At 44.2% G+C, this 24,627-nt stretch overlaps 2 protein-coding genes across 2 annotated transcripts; one reads left to right on the forward strand and one right to left on the reverse strand.

Annotated features, from left to right (window-relative positions):
- Positions 1 to 1,721: 1,721 nt before the first annotated feature.
- Positions 1,722 to 13,562, reverse strand: cfap45 (cilia and flagella associated protein 45). The gene is made up of 12 exons (XM_056282864.1): positions 13,470 to 13,562; positions 12,291 to 12,404; positions 11,853 to 11,998; positions 10,388 to 10,532; positions 9,567 to 9,737; positions 8,502 to 8,680; positions 7,204 to 7,333; positions 6,613 to 6,759; positions 5,476 to 5,589; positions 5,151 to 5,344; positions 3,112 to 3,336; positions 1,722 to 1,797 (listed from the first exon to the last, which is right to left on the reverse strand). Exons 1-12 carry the CDS (start codon positions 13,560 to 13,562, stop codon positions 1,722 to 1,724), a joined length of 1,734 nt encoding a protein of 577 aa, XP_056138839.1.
- On the forward strand, positions 13,552 to 24,541 carry slc37a4a (solute carrier family 37 member 4a). Its single transcript, XM_056283585.1, has 8 exons — positions 13,552 to 13,708; positions 15,006 to 15,238; positions 17,657 to 17,900; positions 18,418 to 18,576; positions 21,276 to 21,361; positions 21,462 to 21,575; positions 21,716 to 21,854; positions 23,486 to 24,541. The coding sequence occupies exons 1-8, from the start codon at positions 13,561 to 13,563 to the stop codon at positions 23,650 to 23,652; spliced, it is 1,290 nt and encodes a 429-aa protein (XP_056139560.1). The 5' UTR covers positions 13,552 to 13,560; the 3' UTR covers positions 23,653 to 24,541.
- Positions 24,542 to 24,627: the final 86 nt, after the last annotated feature.

Consider the following 24,627-nt stretch of genomic DNA (forward strand, 5'->3'; position numbering starts at 1 on the left):
GTTATTTCAATCTGGTCTTTATCCATCTTTGCCATATGTCAGGTTTGCCTTTCCACATTCCATATTTATGACTACTTTTAATTAAGAACATTTTCTTCTTTGTGTATGTCTAGATGATGGGTTTTTTTAATGGTGTATTTTTGTGCAAAGTGGACTTACTAAAACATTTAGTTGGCAGCAGCATTAGATTTGCACGCTGTCGTGACAAGGAATTAATGTAGAAAGCTCTTAATTTTGATGTACTGATCATGTCAACAGCTTACAATGTCTCTTGTTTGTATAATGCATTTCATCATTGTATATTCTGAGTAGAAAAAGTCACGTATAATATTTGAACATATATTGCCATTTGGATGGCTGTAGCTATCAACACTAATTGACAATCGTATATTCTGCACCAAGTGTAGCTTTATGGAGTTTTAAGATGTGTGTGTGTGTGTGTGAGAGAGAGAGAGAGAGAGAGAGAGAGAGAGAGAGAGAGAGAGAGAGAGAGAGAGAGAGAGAGAGAGAGAGAGAGAGAGAGAGGTTGTCATTTTTTTTCTAGTTTTTCCCCTTATCCCACCCGATTAACCCAATGGCATATGGCTGGAACTCTTGTCGAATAACCCCCCTGGCTCACGTTTCCACAGGAAGGAGATAGTCTCAACATCAGCTTCCTTCAAACTCGTGTCGGCTGCTCTCGCTATTTTACACACTGAAGCCTCGCATGGATTGCATTACCTTCAGGCCGCAAAGGAGACGTAGGGAGAATGCTTTCGGTTGCAGGCGCCCGGATGGGCCAGAAGGGCTGCTGGAGAACGACGAGTCCCCGAACACTACACCAATCTACACCCTCAATCCCTCAGGTAAGGGTGGCCTAATGAATCCCTTACACTATGGACGCTCTGGCCATGACCGGTTACGGCGAGTCTGGGATACGAACCTCCCAGCCACATGACGAGCGGATTGCAAGAACGGCGGGTTATTCCGCTTGGCCATCAGAGCGGCGAGAGGTGGTCATCTTAACCCTCCCATGAGATTGGATTCCTTTTCTGTTGTCTTGCATATTAAGAGTAAAGATGATCTGTCACTGAATTAAGTGGAAGAATTTGATCTAACTGAAGAGGAAATACTAGCATAAATAAAAAATTGGACCAACTCAATTTGGAGTGTATCTGTGTGACAGGGACCGATTATTGTGCTTCTGTATGGAGTGTTACCAACTTAATATAGTATGACTTGCATTTTGATTTTTTTGTACTGAGGGGTCAGATAAAGACCACTTAGGTACATTTGGACGTTTTAAGAATGGTGTTTCACACAAAGTGTACATCCTCCTCTTTTTAACCCTGAATGTCCTTAAGCTTCATTTTCTATCCTCAAGCAAGATTTAAAATGATCAGTAAACACAACAAATGATTGACCAAAGTATGTTAAAAGGGCACAATATCAACTTGGTTTATGAAGAACAAAATATTGGGGGAAGGAAAACTTCTCTCAAAAAAAAAGTGAAGAAATCCCTCAGGATCAGCTGAGGGGAGCACACAATCTTCAACTTGATCAGTAAAAACCAATGACCAAAAGCTGTGGTAACACAATAATGCAAATATACTCCTTAACTAGTACATTTCTTACAATAACGCTACACTTGCGGTCAAACTAACTTTATTTTTTGCTCATTCATCAGTGATGGAGTGATGTTTTTTTTTCTCCAATCTTCATTCTGGATCCGAGTTGCCCCACTAGTGAATCAAAGCAGGTAAGGTAAAGGCCTTCCGCTCCACTTTACTGTAATATTTCTCAGGCAGTCCTGCAGCCCTACAAACACACAGATTTCAAGCTTAGTTGCTTTATAAAAACATTTACAAATGTCTTAAAATAGGTAACATACTGCAATATACAGACAAATGAAAGGAAAACACAACACAAAGTGTCTTAGTAAGGTGTTGGGCCACTACAAGCCTCCAGAACATCTTCAGTGGTCCTTATCAAAGATTCTACAAGTCTCTGAACTCTACTTGAGGGATGAACGGCATTCTTCCAAAAGATATTCCCTCATTTGGTGTTTTGACGATGGTGGTGGAGAGCACTTTCTGACACGCTGGTCTAAAATTTCTCATAGGTGTTTGGTTGGGTTGAGATTGGTGACTGTGAAGGCCATAGTATATGATTAATTTTCATCCTAATCAAACCATTCAGTGACCCCTCCTACCCTGTGAATGGGGGCAGCAGCATCCTGGAAGAGACCATGCTAATCAGGATAGAAATGTTTTACCATAAGATAAGGTCAGAATAATTTTGTATTGATTTGCAGTGACCCTTCCCTCTAGGGGGCAAGTGGACCAAAACCATGCCAGGAAAATGCCCCCACAGCACAACAGAGTCCCAGGACCCCCTCATTGTAGGGGTCAAGCATTCAGATTTTTCCTTTCATTTGTCACCCATCTGTATATGTATATAACTGGAGGCGCAAACTATATTGCTGTGGCTCAGTTTCATAATAGTTACAGCACAAGAATGGAAGCTTTATTGGACTCAGGCTAACTGATCTAAACAATGGCAGTTATCTCAGTAATGTGCAATCTAATGCAACACCACCACCACCCACCACAGCCCCCTGTTTCTGTTGTGTCAGGTTGGGAAAAAAACCTCCCTGATTAGACTGGCTGAATACCCAGCAGAGTTGAAAACCAGTGCCCAAATGGAAAGCGGACAATCATATCACTGAACTATGCCCTTCATTTTTTTTGTTTTTTTGTTGATATACTCTATTGATCCCCATAAGGAAATTATGCTCTGCATTTAGCCCATCTTAGCTGTGTAACTAGGAGCAGTGGGCAGCTGGCGTGCAGTGCTGGGGGACCAACTCCAGTTCATCTTGCCTCAGTTAAGGGCACACACAGGAGTACTAACCCTAACATGCATGTCTTTTTGATGGTGGGGGAAACCGGAGCACCTGGAGAAAACCCACGTCAGACACAGGGAGAACATGCAAACTCCATACAGAGGATGACCTGGGATGACCTCCAAGGTTGGACAACCCCGGGGTTCAAACCCAGGACCTTCTCGCTGTGAGGCAACAGTGCTAACCACTGTGCCACCGTGCCGCCATGCTGTCCATCCTGTGCTTACTTGAGCTCCATCAGCTTCTTCCTCTTGATTTCGTCGAGGCGGATGCGTCTGTGGCGGGCTTCCTCGTCCAGTTGGTCCCCTTCTTTGAAGAAGTCCCTGCGCTTGGCCACAGCCATCAGCTCCCGCTCCTTCACCTGCAGGCGGACAGCTTCTGCATGGCCCAGCGCTCTCTGCTGCTGTTTCTCCTCCTCTGCTTTCTGCTTGGCAATGGCCTCCTGCTGGGCCCTGACCCGTGACAATGACATTTACGTTTATTGTTTGCTTAACATTAAACTTAAGCAAACATTAAAGTTAAAACCAGTAAAGAAAGGAACAAAAACCTTGATACAGTAACATTCTGCAGCTTCACTGGGAGCAGATTCTCACTTTCACAAGAATAGTACCCACAGGGATATTAGGTTCCTGTTTCAGGTTGAATATAGATTAAATCTGCAGTAGTATGATGCATGGGAGGTTTCTATAAGACAACAGGTGAAGCAGTGCTTTACCAAAAAAAATGACATAAAAAGTCTTTTTTAGATGCCAACATTTCATTAGAATGACTATTTCCCCTGTGAATCAAACAAAAAAAAGTGGCACTGTTAAAAAAAAGTGTCGTGGGTATTGTGCAACACAGCGCCCTCTTCAGGTGAAACAGGTGAGTGTTCTGCTTCACTAACCTAATGTGCGGGAATCTTTTAACACTTTCTCCTATGAGGAAAAACTAGGAGTGAAGGCACAGGGAGACTAAAGCCCCCATCAAGCTGGTGCAGAGAGTGGGCTCGGTAAGTCAGGGTTTTAAGCGTTCTAGGTATGGCAAGGTGGAGTGGCTAATGGGGAGTGTGCTAAGAAACCGCTTGCTGGCCTCGCGTGATGTTTAAGTGTGCTGCTGCAGGAGATGGGTGTTCTTCAAAGTTTGCAAGGGATGGATTTTAGGATCTGAGAAATTTTGACAGATCTGTTAAGCTTCACGGAAAATCAAAGGAACATGTCAGTGCAGCCACACAATCAAGTCTGCAGGGAAATGTGAGGATTGATACTTGCAAAGCATAACGACATGGTCCGGAAAAACCGTGACATTCTGAAAAGGTTGATTGATTAGGTGTCATTATTGGGTCGCAAGGAGCAGGCATTTAGGGGGCATGATGAGAGTGAAAAGTCCAATAATAAAGGAAACTACAGAGAGACGGTAGATGTGTTTCCCCGCTATGATGATGTTCTGGCTGCTCATTTGAAATGGTCCACTGTGTTTTCTGGGATGTCTAAGACCATACAAAATGATCTGATTGAAGCCATTGCTGCTACCATTCAGAAGATAAAAAGTGAGATTGCCGATGCGCCTTTTTTTTTTTTTCATAGTTGCTTCACCAAACATTTTGGTCAGCAGCCGCCACTGGGATATGGCACAACCATGTTTAAGTAGGTTCAAGGATTTGAATCCCATCCTTACATACTGGTTGAACTATCTTAGGCTATAGGAGTAGGAATCCTCAAAGGAAGTCTGCACTCAAAAACGACACAAGGCTCAGCACTAGAGCACCATGCCATCACATAGACAATGGTGATTTGCTTGACTAAACTTATTTTATGTACGTAGATTAAATTATTCTCCGTTATCATGTCAGATTACTTTGCATAATTGAAAAGTAAAAAACTAAGAGACTATAGGAGAGAGAGAGAGAGAGAGAGAGAGAGAGAGAGAGAGAGAGAGAGAGAGAGAGAGAGAGAGAGAGAGAGAGAGAGAGAGAGAGAGAGAGTGTGGGCTTATTAGAAGCAGTAGCATTCTGTCAAGACGGCTGCGTCCTCGTGCAATGCTTGCTGGTAGTTGCAGTAACTGCGGGACTGGCTCTCTGAACAGGAAATGAATATTTTCTCTGTAAATATGAGTTACACCAAAGGAGTTCAAGTGTTAATAGACAATATAGACCATCAGTACTTCCTGGCTGTACACATTATAAGTAGTGAAATTTCCCTTTAAGTGGAGTAGGGTTAGGCTTTAATATTTAGGAGTAGTAAAAATGGATGACTAAGCTAAGTATATGGGGGGACTGGTTGCTTACTTCAACACCCTCTCAAACTCGGCCCTCTCCCGGCCGGCCTCCATGGACAGCAGGTGCTCTTTGTGGGCAACCTGCTCCAAGCGAGCAGCTTTAAGCATTGCATCCTCCTGTGCTTTCTTCTCTGCTCGCTCCTTCTCTTTTCTCCTCCATTCTCTCTCTGTGGCCTCCTGGTTTCTCTTAGCACGAAGCTCATCCTTAGAAACACACACACAAGCAAACAAATGTTTAAATTGATGTTAATAGGTGAGGTGAAGTCAGTATCTTTGAGCCGTTTCTGAACTGACTTTCGCCGCCTTCTGAAACATCTTTTGCATTTGCAGCTTACCTGCTCTGCCTTGTAGTCTCTTTCTCTCTCCTGCAGGGCCCTCAGCCTGGCCACCTCCTTCTCCTTCTCCCTCTTTATTCGTCTCTGCTCTGCTTCAAATTCAGCCTCACGTTCCTGGAGGCAGTCACACAAAGATCAGTCCTGAGACAGTTTGGATCAGACACCAAAGCCAAAACTACTCGGACAAGGAAATGTGTGAAACTGTTCACTTGAACTGAAACTTTATATTCTCACTGTGAAAACTCTCACTCTACTGGCAGGGCTTTTTCCTATCGGGCCTCGTTCTTGTAGAATAACCTGCCTGCTGCCATCAGACAATCAGAGTCTGTTGAGTCCTTTAAATTCAAACTTAAAACTCATCTTTTTGCCTTAACCTACAATTAGTTGCCTTTAAGTTGAATACTTTACAACCTGTACTACATGGTGGGTAGGTTTCTGTCTCAGTGAATTTACCAACCACTGTTCTGCTGACGAGATTATAGAGTATAGATTATTGACTATTGCAAACTGTTATCTTCTCTCACGTCTTGTCTCTCTCTCTGAATGATGTCTTCTCCTTTCTTTTCTCCTGTGTATGTGGTCTCCCCTGTGTGCACGTGCAGCCTGTCCTCCTGTCAGGTCTCCATGGTGATGGTGGTCACGTAGATCAGGTCCTGGGCTGTTCTGGTGGCGCCTGGACACTGCTTGGCATCCTCCTCATCATATTCTTCATATATTTTATAATTCCATGATCATTTTGTTATCCTCTTTCAATGTTGTGTTCTATAAATTGTGTTTTATTCTGTACATACAACATCCATTGCGCGTTGTCCATCTTGGGAGAGAGAGCCCTCCTCTGTTGCTCTCCCTGAGGTTTCTTCCTATTTTTACTCACTGTTAAAGGTTTGTTAAGGAGTTGCTCCTTATCCAATGCGAGGGTCGAAGGACAGGATGTTGAGTAAAGCCCCCTGAGGCAAATCTGTAATTTGTGTAAATTGTGTGGGCTATACCAATAAAATGGACTTGTCTTGACTAGGGGATATACATTGATGAGGGGTGAATGGTTCATAGCTGAGTCAAACAAAGTTAAATGAAAACATAAAGCAGGGTAACAATACAGTGCAGCTGTTCCGTACAATGTTCTCATAGTCTTCTGACCATTTTCTTGTGAGTGTATTCCATGGCTCTTAGGTCAGCCAGTGCCTCCTCCGCTCTCCTCCGTTCCTTGGCCTGCAGGGTTTCAGCATTGATTCGCATGATCTCCTGCTGCAGACACTTCTGCTCCTCTCGCCTCCTCTCCAGGGCCTGGAGCAAGACAAGCAACAACAGACCAGACACACGCACACATACACGCATGCACACATGTACACACACACATACACGTACACATACACACGCACACACACACACACACACACACACACACACACACACACACACACACACACACACACCCATCCACATCGAAATAACCAGGTTTCTTGATTAGCTGAGTAACATTCTTTGTAAAGTACTAAAGAGATATTGATACGAATGCAAAGTTATATCTAAGTTGACAAACAAGGTGGGAATTAAAGAATGGTATGTATCTTACTGTGCAGTATGTAACACATTGAGTCAGCTGCCCATGGTGCCAACTTGGATTCCAGGATAGAATGTGTGTGCATGTGTGTACTAACAAGAGAGAGAGAATGTGTATTTGTATGTATTATGTATCTCTATATATAAGTCTCTCCTGTGAGTCCATACCTCTAGCTCCTCCTGTTGTATCCTCTCCAGGTTCCTCACAATCTGCTGTCCTTCTTGTTCCTTCAGCTCATCCTGCAACAGCCTCTCCTCCAGACGCTCTTCCATCTGGTCGACAATCTGTTGCTTCCCACTAGAATACAATAAATTCAAACACAGCTCCATCATACTCAATCCTTTTAGGTGTGACCATGGCCTAATGGTTAAAACAGCAGGCCACATTTTCACTGGTGTCAATTCCAGCTTGGAAATCTGACAAGGGGAAGCATACAAGAACCAAATACTTCCTGTCCCTGAAAAAGTACTGTCCACGGGTCCTCGAGCACAGTCCTTGAGCCTTACCTCCCCTGTCTGTTAAGTGGACAGCAACAGAATCCTTTCATTGAGCTGGGCAGCTACTAGGTGTATATGTGCTATATGTGTTCAACCACAGCCTGCAGCTGATATCCTAGGCAGCCTCCTGCAAGTCAGAATACTATTTAGACATGGTGGTGTTCTGGCCGCCTTGTCCGCTGTAGGTTAATTAGCTTTTCAGCCCACAAGAGATCGAGAGCATGAGACCATCTTGCTCATTGTTCTGCAGGCTGGACTTAAGACCCCAACGCTATGGAACAGCCTGCCAGAGAAGCTCAAGCTTTGTCTATATCATATTCTGAATCTGTCTTTATGTATGCTCAAAAATCCAGGTAAGGAAATCACAGATAGGTGAATCAATTTAACGTTTCATCACTCATCTTAGTGATGAGTGATGAAACGTTTCTCCCACTAAACGTTGTGACCAGATGAACTGATTCACCTATCTGTGATCATCTTCTGAATCATTTCTAAAGCTATCTTTATCTTTAAATTGCAAAGTTATTCTCTTCATCCTTCTGATTGTTGTGAATTTGTTCTAATCATTTAAATATCCCTCTTTTTTATTTTAGTTACCTGCACGTTGATGTTAGTTTTTAATACACTAGGCCTTTCTTTTGCATGAGAAATACCTTTGAAATGTTGATGTGATATCAAAAGTTAAAATAAGAACCCTTTTTTTTTTGGTCAGTTTGCTGGGTTAAATAATTACTAACAAGTAATCATAATTCTATACAGTAAAATGTGGTCAGATTTGTTTGTTCAGGTAATGCTCACACATGTGTGGTACATATTAGCTGAAACATGACTCATTGCATGAATGACAGTTAATTAGTATCAGCATTAGTATTATGATTAGTATTAGGATTAGTATTGGTATTAGGATTAGGATTAGGGTTAGGATTAGTATCAAGGCATTGGATGTGTTGTTAGCGGAGCTCCCTCACGAGATCCTCTGCTGTTTGCGCAGCTCATCGATCTGCTCCTGGGCCTCAATGGCATTGCGGCGGTTCACTTCCATCATGGCATCCAGGCGCCTCTCCTCCTCCAACAGCTCTGCCTGAATCTTTCTCTTCTCAAGGATCTGGGTGTCACGCATTGTATGGCACTGAGCATCCAGAATCAACTATGGGGAGCACACACAGATACACAGTCATACACACACACAAAAATTCCTTCTTTTTTTTAATCAGATATTTAAAAGTAACTTTTCCATCATATTGGAACATTTTAAGTTTATGGCGGCACTACTCCTTTGCTACTTTCCAACCCATCCAGCCATCCATCCATTATCCAAACTGCTTATCCTGCTCTCAGAGTCGTGGGGATGCTGGAGCCTATCCCAGCAGTCATTGGGCGGTAGGCAGGGAGACACCGTGGCCTGGACAGGCTGCCAGGCCATCACAGGGCCAACACATACACACATTCACACCTCGGGACAATTTAGTATGGCCGATTCACCTGACCTACATGGGAGCACCCGGAGGAAACCCACGCAGACATGCGGCGAACACAGAGGACAACCCAGGATGACCCCCAAGGTTGGACTACCCTGGGGCTCGAACCCAGAACCTTCTTGCTGTGAGGTGACCACGCTAACCACTGCGCCACCATGCCGCCCTTTCCACCCCATTCAACCTTTTTTTATTTGTTTGTTTTTTCTTGTTTTCCATATCATTCAAGAGACATCTGACAAATGAACAGCTATACGAAGAGCTCCCTATGGTATCCACAAAAGTGCAACAAAGAAGGATGCATCTTGCAGGCCACTGCATGTGTCACATTGATGAAGCTGCCAACAAACTTGTGGTCTGGCAACCATCTGATGGAAAAACTCAACATGGTAGAAGAAGAATCATCTATGTAGACAACCTATGAAGGGACACGGGTGGAGAACGTACAGAAGCTAAAAACGATCATGACAGAGCGGGATAGTTGGAAGTGCCATGTGGAAGCAGTTATGGGGCGTCCTGACGGATGACCTAGGTAAGGTAAGGTTGTTTGTTTTTCACCTTATTGAGCTTCTTGACCTCATCCTCTTGCTCCATTCTTATGGCATTGGCCCGTTCGAGTAGGTACTGGGCCCGGTGCTGCGCCTCTGCCTCCAATTCACTCAGTGCCTGGTTCTTTTTGCGAGACAGGTCTGCCTGACGGATCTGGGCCTTCCTTTCCTCTGCTGCATACTGAATGAGGGGCAAAGGATTCATAGTTGAGTTATGGTAGTATCAAATGAAGGCACCCCAGTTTCCCACAAAATGTAAAGAAAATACTTTGCAGTCATTAATAGAGCCAACCACTCACACACACACATGCACACACGCACACACACACACACACCAATAAATCCGACTGCCTCTACCTCAACATTAGTTTTCGTAACTTCATCGGGACAGTTTAAAGAAACGGATGGACCCCATGTTCAAATAGCTCCAGTTTCCCAGAGAGTGCATAGAAAGGACTTTCTGTGCATAAATATGAACCGACCACATGAGCATGCAGACATACATGCACTTACACAGCTAATATTGTCTTTGTCTGAATCATTTCACTGACCTAATAATTGTGGAGAAGAGATAAAACCTAGATTCTACAACCAAAGTGTTAAGGTCATCAGATAGAGTCCTATCTTTCCATTCAAGCTGTCCTTTTGCCTTGTGAGTGTGAGTCAAAAGCTGTACAGCAGTATTGTTGCCTTTCCTGTCAATACTAAGTGGGTGGATTTATTTTTCGTCTTGAATGTTGGAGACATGGAAAGATGTGTAATGATTTGTCAAGTAACTGGACACGATTTTTCTGCAAGGAATATGAAGTGAAATGACTGTGCTGTTCAAACCATGGCTTCCTCCTTCTTTTTCTGAAAGGCTTCCATCATGGTCTCCCTCTCCTCTTCAGTCAGAACGCGGGATGCTGACCTGATTCGCTTTATCTCAGCTGCACTTAGGATGATGGACAGTCCCGATGGATCCTCTCTTGGGATCCTGGTTAAATGATGATGGTGGAATACCTTGTTATTCACTAAAAAGTGTGCGTGCTGGTTTTATAAACATAGCGCACAGTACATTTCACTGCATCATAATCTAATGAAAACGGATGATCCGCTGTGGCGACCCCTAACGGGAGCAGCCGAAAGTAATAGTAGTAGTAGATAATCTAATGAAAATATTGGACATGTTTGAGTCAAAAATGAAATATCCACCATCTGACAGAAATTAAGCACCAATTATGGTACTTACAAGATAGCACATGTCTTGTGTCACCGACAAACTAAATGATAATCTACTACCACTACTACTTTCGGCTGCTCCCGTTAGGGGTCGCCACAGTGGCTCATTGGCTTCCATCTCTTCCTGCCCTCTGCATCTTCCTCTGTCACACCAGACCCCTGCATGTCCTCTATCACCAGATCCATAAACCTCCTCTTTGGCCTTCCTCTTTTCCTCTTCCCTTTCAGCTCCATATTCAGCATCCTTCTCCCAATATACCCAGCATCTCTCCTCCACACATGTACAAGCCATCTCAATCTTGCCTCTCTCACTTTGTCTCCAACCCATCCAATCTGAGCTGCCCCTCTAATATACTCATTCCTAATCCTGTCCTTCTTCATCACTCCCAATGAAACTCTTCAACTCTGCCACCTCCAGTTCCGCCTCCTGTCTTTTCGTCAGTGCCACTGTCTCCAGACCATATAACATCACTGATCTCACAACAATCTTGTAAACCTTCCCTTTAACTCTTGGTGGTGGTACCCTTCTGTTGCAAATCACTCCTGACACGCTTCTCCACCCACTCCACCCTGCCTGCACTTATCTTCTTCACCTCTCTCCTGCACTCCCCGTTACTTTGGACAGTTGAGCCCATGTATTTAAACTCATACGCCTTCGTCACCTCTACTCCTTGCATCCTCACCATTCCACTGTCCTCCCTCTCATTCACGCATAGGTATTCCATCTTGCTCCTACCGCCTTTCATTCCTCTTCCCTCTGGTGCATACCTCCACCTCTCCAGGTTCTCCTCAACCTGCACCCTACTCTCGCTACAGATCACAATGTCATCCGCAAACATCATAGTCCACAGAGACTCCTGCCTGATCTCGTCTGTCAGCCTGTCCATCACCATTGCAGACAACAAAGAAACTAAATGATAATAGTCATTCCTTATTTCAAGAGATGACTGTCAGATTGTATCAATTTTATTTGTTTTCCTTTATTTTTGTCGTATTGTTTTCCCAGAACTTCATATTTCCTTTATAGGGGGAAACCACTGACTCATTTGTGATTTGCAAGTGTGTCATGTCCTACTTGAGATCCCGGATGAGGTCCTTGGTGATGATGCGGACGGTCTCTGCTGGCTGGCTCCTTTGCTGGGGGGCAGAACGGGACTGATCCCTGGCCCCGAGGACTGGCTTTCCCCATTTCTCTGACTGTTTGATGGTCAAGGGTGTTTGCTGTTCAGGGTGAGACACATAAAAAAAATAAAAAATTAATTTAAAAAAATCACAAACCCACCCATCGTATGTGTTCTCTTCATACCTGGATAGCAACCAACACAAGACACAAGAAGAGATGTAAGCATGTTCTGTGACAACATAGCCAACACACTACAAACACACACACACACACACACACACACACACACACACACACACACACACACACACACACACACACACACACACACACACACACACACACACACATACAAATCACATATTCTGCTTCAAATACTTGAAACCTTACAAGTTTTGGGAGGCCAAACAAGCTCTCCTCCACAACAGAGGGGAGAAACCGGGTGCGGTAGCGGCCGGGGAGGCAGCGGCCGTGGAGCCGTGGAGCCGAAGAGCCGCTGTGAGACTGAGAGGGGTTAATGTCATCACACGTCTATCTAAGGCTAAGCGAAGTGCTGCTAGTGTTAGCTAGCCTAACGCATCAGTGTGTACCATATTTTCATTCAACCTAAATAGAACTCACCATTACGAAGATAGAATTTCGATGTGCCCGACAAAAAATAATAAAATAAAATAAACAAATAGATAAAGCAGCTAAGACAGTGAATCCAGCCCCTCCAAGGCCTACACAGAATAAGCTCATCAAAACAGACGGTTGGTTATGTTTATGAGCTGCTCTACGACCTGGGCCGCGCTTCTTGTTGTCGCGTCACTATGGCAACATCCACACAGACGTTAAGGAGGAGGGACTTCGACAGCAGCCATCCACGCACGGGTCCCTGCGCTGAGGAGCAACCTACATAAGACATGCTAATAATATAGCACACAAAACGCTACATTGTAACTAAATAGCTAACGAACTGCAACATAACCAATCTACAAGGGCAGCATTACCCCCCCACACACCCACGACCCTCTCAACAAAAAGATCTCAGCCTGTGGATCTTACAAGAATAAACCCGCCGACAGGAAGCGTTTGACGAAGTGGAGATGACGGAGTTAAGTGGCAGAAATGTCTTGTAGGTCCAGTAATATGCGAGATTACCAGCGGACGTACACACACACACACACACACACACACACACACACACACACACACACACACACACACACACACGCACACGCACACACACGACCAAAAATATTGAGGGGATGTTAATTTTAATTTCGTTACGCCACTGTATTGTTTATAAGGGTGGGAATACCTGCAATCAATCGAGAGTGAAGAGGTCACTTAGATGAGCGATGAAACGTTTCTCTCCATAAACGTTGTGTCCCGATGAACCGATTCACCTTTCTGTGATTTTCATACTTGGATTACTGAGCCTGCATAAAGACTCTTACCTTTTCAGTTTTGCAAATAGTAATCGCTCCCGGGGTGTTATAGTTGACCATTAACCCCACCTATCAATTACAAACACTTCCACTTACAACTAGCAGCCCTCCGCGAAGTTCCTGAGGCAAAGTTCACCGTCAGCGCCTCTCTGGCAGCACTTATCTGCTGCGGGCTGTGCTGTGTTCTGTTCCTAATAGTTGTCGTTTCACTGCCGACGACAGCGACCATGGCTAAAGCAGAGTATGGCTACTATCGCAGCACAATCTTCCTGGCCATGTTTTTTGGTTACACTTTGTATTATTTTAACAGAAAGACGTTCTCCTTTGTGATGCCCTCGCTAATGCAAGAAATTAAACTGGACAAGGACGACCTGGGTAGGACAGACGTGGCTTTGCATTCTATTTGTGTCTGTTCATGACGTTATTGGTTTTGTTTTTTTGTTTTTTTAAAGTTTGGTATCAAGATGGGAAGTAACTATTGAAAAAGTACCTCAGCAATTTTTGGGTTGCTCTTCTTGATGAGTGTTAACAATCTGCACGCATATAATGCTTACAGAAGCATGGCGACAAGCATGGGCGCAAGTCCATGAATACTGGGGTGGCATCCAGCGCTTCACCTGTGCCCCCGTCCATAGGGTTAGTGGTTGTGTCAGAAAAGGGCATCCGACGTAAAATGTTGCCAGATCATTGTGCGGATTGACAAGACCGCCATCGGCGCTGTGCCCTCACAGGGTACCGATGGAAACTGTCGAATCTGCTGTGGCGACCCCTGGGAAACAGGGAACAAGCCGAAAGAAGAAGATTAATTTAGAGAAGTAAATTAAACACTGTACTACCACATTTGAGTTTCATTCACTCTTCCTAAAACAAAATTACTGTGTATAGATTTACTTTGCTGTGACAATGCTATGTGTTGCTTCGCTTGGTGTCCTGCAGAGAATTCTGTTCAATTTGTCTTTAATGGTCCGGGTGCCTAAAGATGGCGGTACACTGGACTGACGTCACTGAGTGTGTTTGGCCTGTTTCCCGGTGCAGTATGCACCCACAAAGGCAGAAATGTTTCCCGGTGCAGTATGCACTCACACAGGCAGAAATGCTTCCCAGTGCAATGTGCACCCCCATGCAGGCAGAGATATTTCCCGGTGCAGTATGCACCCACTCAGGCAGAAATGTTCCCCGGTGCAGTATGCACCCAATCAGGCAGAAATGGCAACACCAGTTATTGGCATTTGCATGTTTTGCTTTGCAGGATGTTTGCTATATGAAAATGGAAAAATCATAAAGAATTACCATGTGTTTTCCCCTATACATTACTATACACACACGCTGTAGCCAGCACTATACAAATCACTATAGTCTATCCTGTTTTTTTCCCATCATATTACAAAGTGTTCATATTGCTCCTATATTATTATTGTAGAAATGGGGTGCACATGGCTATAGTTTTTGTATAGTAATGTGTAAAAGAAAAAAAAAATTCTATGATTACCCATTTTTCACACGGGACTGTGTGAGAAAAAAAATAATGCTCATAAAACCTGGAAACTTCTCGGGGTCATTTTATTTGCTAATAAGACAACAAACTTCACTTTCATTTTTTTTCCAAAGTTTGTTCTTCAGTTCTTGTATTTGTTTTGTGTGCACTCCCCCTCTTCACTCCCCCTTTGTTCAGGCATGATCACCAGCAGTCAGGCTTTGGCCTATGCTATCAGTAAGTTCATCAGCGGCGTGCTTTCGGACCAGATCAGTGCCCGCTGGCTCTTCTCCATTGGCTTGTTTATGGTGGGAGGCATCAACGTGATCTTTTCCTGGTCTTCCACTGTGGCTGTATTCTCTGGTCTCTGGTTTCTCAATGGCCTTGGCCAGGGCCTGGGCTGGCCTCCCTGTGGCAGGGTGCTGCGTAAGGTACATGAAAAATGCTACGTGTGATTATTAGTTCATCCTGAGAATGAATGAGAAGGAGATATGCACATGCATGAGATCAACTACCGTTAATGTCTATGTTGTGTCGTAAAAACTAAGTTCAGCTACAAGTAATCCTCCTCAGCTACTTCCCCTGTCGTGTTTGGCATATAACCTCTAATTTCAAGCAGGACTTCTTACCTCTAAAATGGGAATGGGCAGTCCAAACCCCTTTACCATTGGTTATCAATCGTAGGAAAATAGAGGGGGGCAACAGCGTGGAAAGCTTTGGCCAAAGGTGGTCTAGGGCCAACAAGAAAATGATGGCCAGGGAACAGATTTGGCTCCAGAGAGTAATATGTTGAAAAAAATTAAAGGGTAGGTTTGCTACAGACAAACACACTGATTACTTCAGTACTGAGAAACAGACTACTCTGCTGAATCTTCTTGCTGGGCTTCAACACAGCGAATACAGAATGCTTAAATGATGAGGGCAATTTAAGCATTCAAAATAAAAAATATACCAAAAATATACCAAGATATACTTCATTTTCAGAAATGGTGTCCTGACGGTCATGCATATCTTTATTTATTTTTTACAGTTTGTTTTGAAGAGATGAAAAATCCAGTTTGACTTGGAACTACTTTTTGCAGTTGATGCAGTACATTTTAACCATCTATAAATGGTCTCACCTGTAAGACCAGGAAGTTCTGCAGCATGATTTTTTTCTTTTTTCAATTTCCCCCCTTTTTCTCCTCAATTGTATCTGGCCAATTGACCTTTCGCTAAGTACCGCCCCAGAACGGTGCTTGTCCAATCCTACCTTAGCAACGGTCCGTCAAGCTTTCAAACACACAACAAAATGCTGAAACGGTGTGCCTATGGGATCTGCAAATCGGATACTAGATATCTGAAAAGTTTGGAGGGGGTGTAATTTTCTTTCCCCTCCCCGAAACCCAGAACGCAAGAAGCGCAATGTCGGCAATAGATTTGGCAGTACAGCAGACCCCATGGCCAGCTTAATCCATCCAAAATCAACAAAAATACCTGTCTGCTCCAAGCTAAGCTCGCCACTAGCTATTATTGATAGCTAATACAGCTAACGTATTATTACTGTTACCCACACAGTGCGCTGATTTCTTCCTTCATGTTTTGGTGTTTTCCGGCTACTTCCTGGATAGTTCTGAAATGCTTGACGGTCATAGCAACAGTAACTAAGGGGGGCGGGACTTTGCGAAAGGTCAATTACCCCGCTCTTTTTGAGCCGTCCCGGTCGCTGCTCCACCCCCTCTCTGCCGATGCGGGGGTCGCCCCGACCAACCAGAGAAGGCGCTAGTGCAGCGACCAGGACAAATACCCACATTCGACTTCCCACCTGCAGACACGGCCAATTGTGTCTGTAGGGACGCCCGACCAAGCCGGAGGTAACACGGGGATTCGACGCGGCGATCCCGTGTTGGTAGGCAACGGAATAGACCGCTACGCTACCCGGACCGCAGCATGATTGATAGCTGTAAGACCACGAAGTTCCGCAGCATGATTGACTGCTGTAAGATCAGGAAGTTCCACAGCATGATTGACAGCTGTAGGACCAGGAAGTTCCACAGCATGATTGACAGCTGTAAGACCAGGAAGTTCCGCAACATGATTGACAGCTGTAAGACTAGGAAGTTCCGCAGCATGATTGACAGCTGTAAGACCAGTACAGGAAGTTCTGCAGCATGATTGATAGCTGTGTGTGACACCAGGGACCAGCATGGAGTTACATAGCAAGGAAAATGTATTTGAGGAAATGTACCTGGAAAGCATGGTTTGCAACTACGTATGTAATCCCAAAAAACTACAAAAAAATCACAATATATTTGACTGTACTGTGAGAATATAGTTTTTGAAAAGGAGCTATGTCATGGGTTTTGAAGGCTAAAATGATGGCCTCACTGGACAGTGTTGAAGCCCAGCAAGAAGATTCAGCCCAGTGGTGAGTTTTTTCAATGCTGAAGCAGTGAATGAAGTTTTTGTTTGTATGATTCTAAATGATAGCACACAACATTTTGACAAGGTCTAGATTTAATAAAACTGAACTTATCCTTTAAACACATCTTGGCATATAAATTTGACATGACCTACATCCTGGAAGGGCAACTGATGGGCAGCTATTCACATTGCTGTCCCTGTCAGTAACCTACAGTACATGTTTTTCAAATTGCACATGGTTTTTCTCTGTCGTTCTTCCTCACTGACTCACTCCGTCACCATCTTGACATGTCACCGAGTACTTTGCTGCTGTCAGCTTAGGACGCTTCACCACATCAATCTTTTCATCCTCGTTCTTCATCAGAGGTCTAGCTGTCAGGCTTTCTCATACTTCCCAGCAATTCTGCCATGATTACATACCATTACTCCCTCTGCTCTTCTGTCAGTGGTTTGAGCCCTCTCAGTTTGGGACGTGGTGGGCGATACTCTCCTGCAGCATGAATCTGGCTGGTAGTTTGGGTCCCATTATCGCTACATTGATGGCCCAGAGCTACAGCTGGAGGACCACCCTGTCCATCTCAGGGCTGACCTGTTTGGTGGTCTCCTTTGTCTGCCTGCTGCTCATCAAGAATGAGCCCAAAGATGTAGGGCTGCCCAATATAGAGGCGTCAGCTAACAAGGGCAAAGCAGGTGAGAGCAATACGGAAGAATGGGTACAGTTAATCTTCATCTTAATTGTCATGTATAGTGTATTGTATAATTTAGCTATGCTTAGTATACTTATTTCAACATACCACACACAGTACACATGTCCCCTTACAGTGTTTAGATGTGCATGTGTTGAACGGCATGTGCCCCTCTGTCTAAGCATGAACGGAACTTTGGACTCTGTACCTGAAGTGCTGCTCATGTGCCACTTCCATAAACCGTGTACACCTCGTGCTCAGGCAAAGCGATAGACTAGTTATGACCATTTAAGTATACCTGCTGTAACTTGCAATCACAACAAGCAGCACTCCACCAACACTGTTTACTCTCCTGCTATTTACTTATCATCATTTTGTGTAGTTGTTGGTTGTGTATAACTGTGTTTGACTATAGTTTCACAGTGGTATCCATTGTAAATTTAGGTGTAACAGCTCAGCCATAATGCTCTCAACCCCCCACCCCCCCCACCACCACCACCCCCACACACAAATCTCCTTAGGATCCTCTAGTGATGAGAGCACGCTGAAAGACTTCCTGCTGTCGCCCTACCTGTGGCTGCTGTCTGTGTCCTACCTGGTGGTGTTTGGAGTGAAGACAGCTCTCACCGACTGGGGCCAGCTCTTCCTCATCCAGGACAAGGGCCAGTCTCCACTCATGGGTACAGAAGAGGGAAGGCAATAGACGTCTCCACTTGGTCACAAGTGGGAGAGTGGCTTTGTAGTTAGCACTGTTATCACACACCATGAGGGTCCCACGGTTCGATCCTGGTCCTTCTGTGTAGAGTTTGCATGTTCTCCCTGTGTCTTTATGCATTCTCAATAATCCAGGTAAGGAAATCGCAGAAAGGTGAATCAGACACAACGTTTATTGAGAGCAATACGTTTCATCACTCATCTAAGCAACCTCTTCAGTCTCAACTGACTGCAGGTATCCCAACCCTTATAAACTATACAGTGGCATAATGAACTAAACCTACAACCAGTTTTATATACAAATAGGCGTGACCATTAACTAGAGTTACAATGGCCATTTGTGCTATTCACAGAGGATTGGGGAATAGTTGCAATCACAGCATTGTAAGATGGTAACAGATGTACTCTTAGCCCCCTCCCTTGGTTCAGGGATGGTTGTTCCCTCTTCACATAGATGGCATGGCCTCTTTGACTCCCCATTCAAACCAGTGTCCTCTATCAAGGATGTGCATATCCTCATCCTTGAAAGAGTGGCCACTGGCCTGTAGATGGGTGTAGACTGTGGAGTCCTGGCCTGACGCGCTACAATACTGTGATTACAACTTTTCCCCAATCCTCTTTGAATTGTACACATGGCCATTGTAACTCTAGTTAATGGTCATGGTAATTTGCATATGAAACTGGTTGTTGGTTTGGGTCATTATGCCACTGTGTTGTTTATAAGGGTGGGATACCTGCAGTCAGTTGAGACTGAAGAGGTCACTTAGATGAGTGATGAAACGTTTCTCTCAATAAAATTTGTGTCCAGATGAACTGATTCAACTTAATGTGATGTTCTCCCTGTGTTTGTGTGATGTTCTCCCTGTGTTTGTGGGATGGTCTGCCTGTTTATGTGATGTTCTCCCTGTGTTTGTGTGATGTTCTCCCTGTGTTTGTGGGATGGTCTGCCTATTTATGTGATGTTCTCCCTGTGTTTGTGGGATGGTCTGCCTGTTTGTGTGATGTTCTCCCTGTGTTTGTGTGATGTTCTCCTTGCGTTTGTGTGATGTTCTCCCTGTGTTTGTGTGATGTTCTCCCTGTGTTTGTGTGATGTTCTCCTTATGTTTGTGTGATGTTCTCCCTGTGTTTGGGTGATGTTCTCCCTGTGTTTGGGTGATGTTCTCCCTGTGTTTGTGTGATGTTCTCCTTATGTTTGTGTGATGTTCTCCCTGTGTTTGGGTGATGTTCTCCCTGTGTTTGGGTGATGTTCTCCCTGTGTTTGTGTGATGTTCTCCCTGTGTTTGTGTGATGTTCTCCCTGTGTTTGTGTGATGTTCTCCCTGTGTTTGTGTGATGTTCTCCTTATGTTTGTGTGATGTTCTCCCTGTGTTTGGGTGATGTTCTCCCTGTGTTTGGGTGATGTTCTCCCTGTGTTTGTGTGATGTTCTCCCTGTGTTTGGGTGATGCTCTCCCTGTGTTTGTGTGATGTTCTCCCTGTGTTTGGGTGATGTTCTCCCTGTATTTGTGTGATGTTCTCCCTGTGTTTGTGTGATGTTCTCCCTGTGTTTGTGTGACATTCTCCCTGTGTTTGTGTGATGTTCTCCTTGTGTTTGTGTCTTGTTCTCCCTGTGTTTGTGTGATGTTCTCCTTGCGTTTGTGTGATGTTCTCCCTGTGTTTGGGTGATGTTCTCCCTGTATTTGTGTGATGTTCTCCCTGTGTTTGGGTGATGTTCTCCCTGTATTTGTGTGATGTTCTCCCTGTGTTTGTGTGATGTTCTCCCTGTGTTTGGGTGATGTTCTCCCTGTATTTGTGTGATGTTCTCCCTGTGTTTGTGTGATGTTCTCCCTGTGTTTGTGTGACATTCTCCCTGTGTTTGTGTGATGTTCTCCTTGTGTTTGTGTCTTGTTCTCCCTGTGTTTGTGTGATGTTCTCCCTGTGTTTGTGTGATGTTCTCCCTGTGTTTGTGTGATGTTCTCCTTGTGTTTGTGTCTTGTTCTCCCTGTGTTTGTGTGATGTTCTCCTTGTGTTTGTGTGATGTTCTCCTTGTGTTTGTGTGATGTTCTCCTTGTGTTTGGCTGATGTTCTCCTTGTGTTTGGCTGATGTTCTCCCTGTGTTTGTGTGATGTTCTCCCTGTGTTTATGTGATGTTCTCCCTGTGTTTGTGTAATGCTGTCCCTGTGTTTGTGTGATGTTCTCCCCGTGTTTGTGTGATGCTGTCCCTGTGTTTGTGTGAGTTCCTCTGGGTGCTCCAGGTTCCCTGCAGAGCATAGACAAGCATGGTAGGTCAACTGGTGTTCCTTAAAAGCTTTAAAAAAAAGTAGTGTGCGTGTGTCCTGGGAAGGATTTGAACAGCCCAAGGTGTCTCCTTCTACGCAATACTGGCTGGGGATGGACTGCAGCCCCCTGCAACCCCGAGTTTGATTAGGAAGGTAGAAACAATGAGATTGTGAGTGAATATAAATTCTATGGCTCTTCAGAGCTTCGTATCCGCAGCTCTGAATCACCCCACTGCTACAATTCCCCTCCTTATAGACGGTCATGAGCCATGTTTCAAATCTAAATATATCAGAACTGGGTGAGGTGCCCATTCTCGTCCAATCACAGTCACATCCAGAGGACTTAAATATTAGAACAGATTGCATTGTTATTCTGCATGACTACTGTTAAACGTTGATTTTTCTCATAGGCAGTTCATACATGAGTGCCCTGGAGGTCGGTGGTCTTCTGGGCAGTCTGGCAGCAGGATACTTCTCTGACAAGGCTGTGGCAAAAGTGAGTAAATGATAATACCACGTACTTTTTTTCCTTTATTTTGACATTCTTTTACACAAACTCAAGTGCCCTCTGGTTAATATACGTGTGTCCTGTACAGCAAGGCATCAGAAGCCACGGGAACCCTCGCCATGTTATCCTGCTATGCATGATGGCTGGCATGTGTGTGTCTATGTACCTCTTCAGAGCCACAATCACTGCAGACAGCCCCAAGGTATTTCTCTCAAATTCTAACATCCTGTCTCCCATCCTCATGAGACCTATACATGCAAACTGCGTGTCAGAATTTCTCCTCAAAGCTATGAATGCCACTGATTGCTCTTCTCTGATATCTCTCTTTATCTCTACATTCAGCTATGGATACTCACACTGGGTGCTGCTTTTGGTTTCTCTTCCTATGGACCGATAGCATTGTTTGGGGTCATAGCTAATGAAAGCGCTCCATCCAACTATTGTGGAACATCACACGCCATTGTCGCCCTGATGGCCAACAGTAAGTTTATGTATTTTTATTTGAGAATCCATGTATTGTAATATAAAACAAATAAATCTTGAGGCAAAGGACTCCTCTTATATTTAGCAAGTTCCAAGAGCAAAATTCATTTGTGGAGCGGGGCCCCCTATAAACAAGCTCTTTCTACATGCTAAATGCTTTTATGACATTAACGTCACATGAATAAGCATTTTAATTCATTTTCATACAAAATGTACGTTATTTGATTTAGCCCTGCGCTGAGGAACCTTGGTTGAAGTTAACTTAGTCTAGTTTAATACTTTTGACAAATGTACACCAATCATTCCAAAACATTAAAACCACTGACAGCTGAAGTGAGTAACATTGATTATCTCTTTACAATGGCACCTGTCAGGGGGTGGGATATATTAGGCAGCAAGTGAACAGTCAGTTCATAAAGTTATGTGTTAGAAGCAGGAAAAATGGGCAAGCATAAGGATCTGAACGACTTTAACAAGAGCCGAATTGTGATGGCTAGACGACTGGGTCAGAGCATCTCCAAAATGGCAGGTCTTGTGGTACTGACCACTGCATATTGGGAACACCAACAGTGGTCCAAGGAAGGACAATGAGTGAACTGGTGACAGGGTCATGTGCACCCAAGGCTCACTGATGCATGCAGGGAGCAAAGGCTAGCCTGTCTGGTCTGATCCCACAGAAGAGCAACTATAGCTCAAATTGCTGAAAAAGTTAATGCTGGCTATGATACAGGTGTCAGAACACAGTGCATCACAGCTTGCTGTGTAGCAGCAGACCAGTCAGAGTTCCCATGATGACCCCTCTCCACCGCCGAAAGAACCTACAATGGGCACGTGAGCATCAGAACTGGACCAGAACTGGCAGTGGTAGAAGGTGGCCTGGTCTGATAAATCACGTTTTCTTTTACATCATGTGGATGGCTGGGTACGTGTGCATTGTTTACCTGGGGAAGAGTTGGCACCAGGATGCACTATGGGAAGAAGGCAAGCCGGTGGAGGCAGTGTGATGCTCTGGGCAATGTTCTGCAACTTTGGGTCCTGGTATTCATGTGGATGTTACTTTGACATGTAGCACCTACCTAAACATTGTTACAGACCAGGTACATCCCCTTCATGGCAACAGTATTCCCTGATGGCAGTGGCCTCTTTCAGCAGAATAATGCGCCCTGCCACACTACAAAATTTGTTCAGGAATGGTTTGAGGAACATGACAGAGTTCAAGGTGTTGCCTTGGCCTCAAAATTCCCCAGATCTCAATCAAACCCAGCATCTGTGGATGTGCTGGAAAAACAAGTGCGATCCATGGAGGCCCCATCTCGCAACTTACAGGACTTAAAGGACCTGCTGTTAACGTCTTGGAGCCAGACACCAGAGGACACCTTCAGAGGTTTTGTGGAGTCCATGCCTCAACGGATCAGAGCTGTTTTGGCGGCACAAGGGGAACATATAGAATATTAAACAGGAAGTTTTAATGTTTCTGCTGATTGGTGTACAAGTGCGTCATATTTTTGAAGAAAGTGTGCTAGCCCACTCCACACAGCTATAATCCCATAAAAGGAAGATTTTCTTACCATTTTATACTCTTTATTCATTATGCTGTATGAATGAATAATTGATCTGTATTTTTAACAGTTGGTGGCTTCTTGTCTGGGCTACCATTCAGCACCATAGCAAAACACCATGGCTGGGAAATGGCATTCTGGGTAGCAGAGCTCACCTGTGCTGTCACTACTGTTGGGTTATTCCTGCTGCGCAACATCAGAACCAAGATGGGTCAGATTCCCAAGAAGACTGACTGATAATTCATCACACATTAAACTTTTTTGATAGGAAAACAGAATCATAATGGTTTAAATCCTAACTGTATATCTCCTGTTATTCTGTATTTTTTATGCCACAATATTTTTTTGCATCAGTCACACAAAAATGATACCGAGTGCACTAATGAGGCTCAATGTGGTTTTCCTGTTAACCATTTTCTTAAAGTATTTCACAGGGTGCTTCTCATATTTGCAGAGTATTTATTTACCACTGTATTTGATCACTCGCCAAGAGAACGAAAATTATAGTATGTTGTAATGTTTCAGAGAGAGGAATAATTTCTCTCACTGCAGGACACAAAGAAGCATTTTTTTTTTTTAATTTTGATTTTGATATACTTCAGTGACCCCAGTAGGGAAATTACGCTCTGCATTTAACCCATCCTAGCTGTGTAGCTAGGAGCAGTGGGCAGCCGCCGTGCAACGCCCAGGGACCAACTCCAGTTCTTCTGGCCATGCCTTGCTCAGGGGCACAGGCAGAAGTATTAACCCTAACATGCATGTCATTTTGATGGCGGGGGAAACCCCACCACAGACACGGGGAAACATGCAAACTCTACACAGAGGACAACCTGGGATGACCCCCAAGGTTGGACAACCCCAGGGTTTAAACCCAGGACCTTCTTGCTGTGAGGCGACAACGCGAACCACTGCGCCATCGTGCTGCCCAATTTGATGGCATTATATGCACAACTGCTCAGAACTGAAACTTGGAATTTAAATTGTCCAGTCCATGTTACAGTCAAATATTGTACAATATATGTATATGTACAATCAAATGGAATTCAATTAACAATTGCAAGATGTTACTCCTTTTGATAAGCATGGTGCATGCTCATCCCATGTATTGGTGCAATCTTCAGCTTAAATAAATGAGTCTTTGCTGTCATGCCTTACTTAATCATTTAAAAAGTTCATGCTCTCTTCTGAACACTGTAACAATAGGGTCATACA

Source organism: Lampris incognitus, chromosome 7 (assembly GCF_029633865.1).
Source record: "Lampris incognitus isolate fLamInc1 chromosome 7, fLamInc1.hap2, whole genome shotgun sequence".
NCBI lineage: Eukaryota > Metazoa > Chordata > Actinopteri > Lampriformes > Lampridae > Lampris > Lampris incognitus.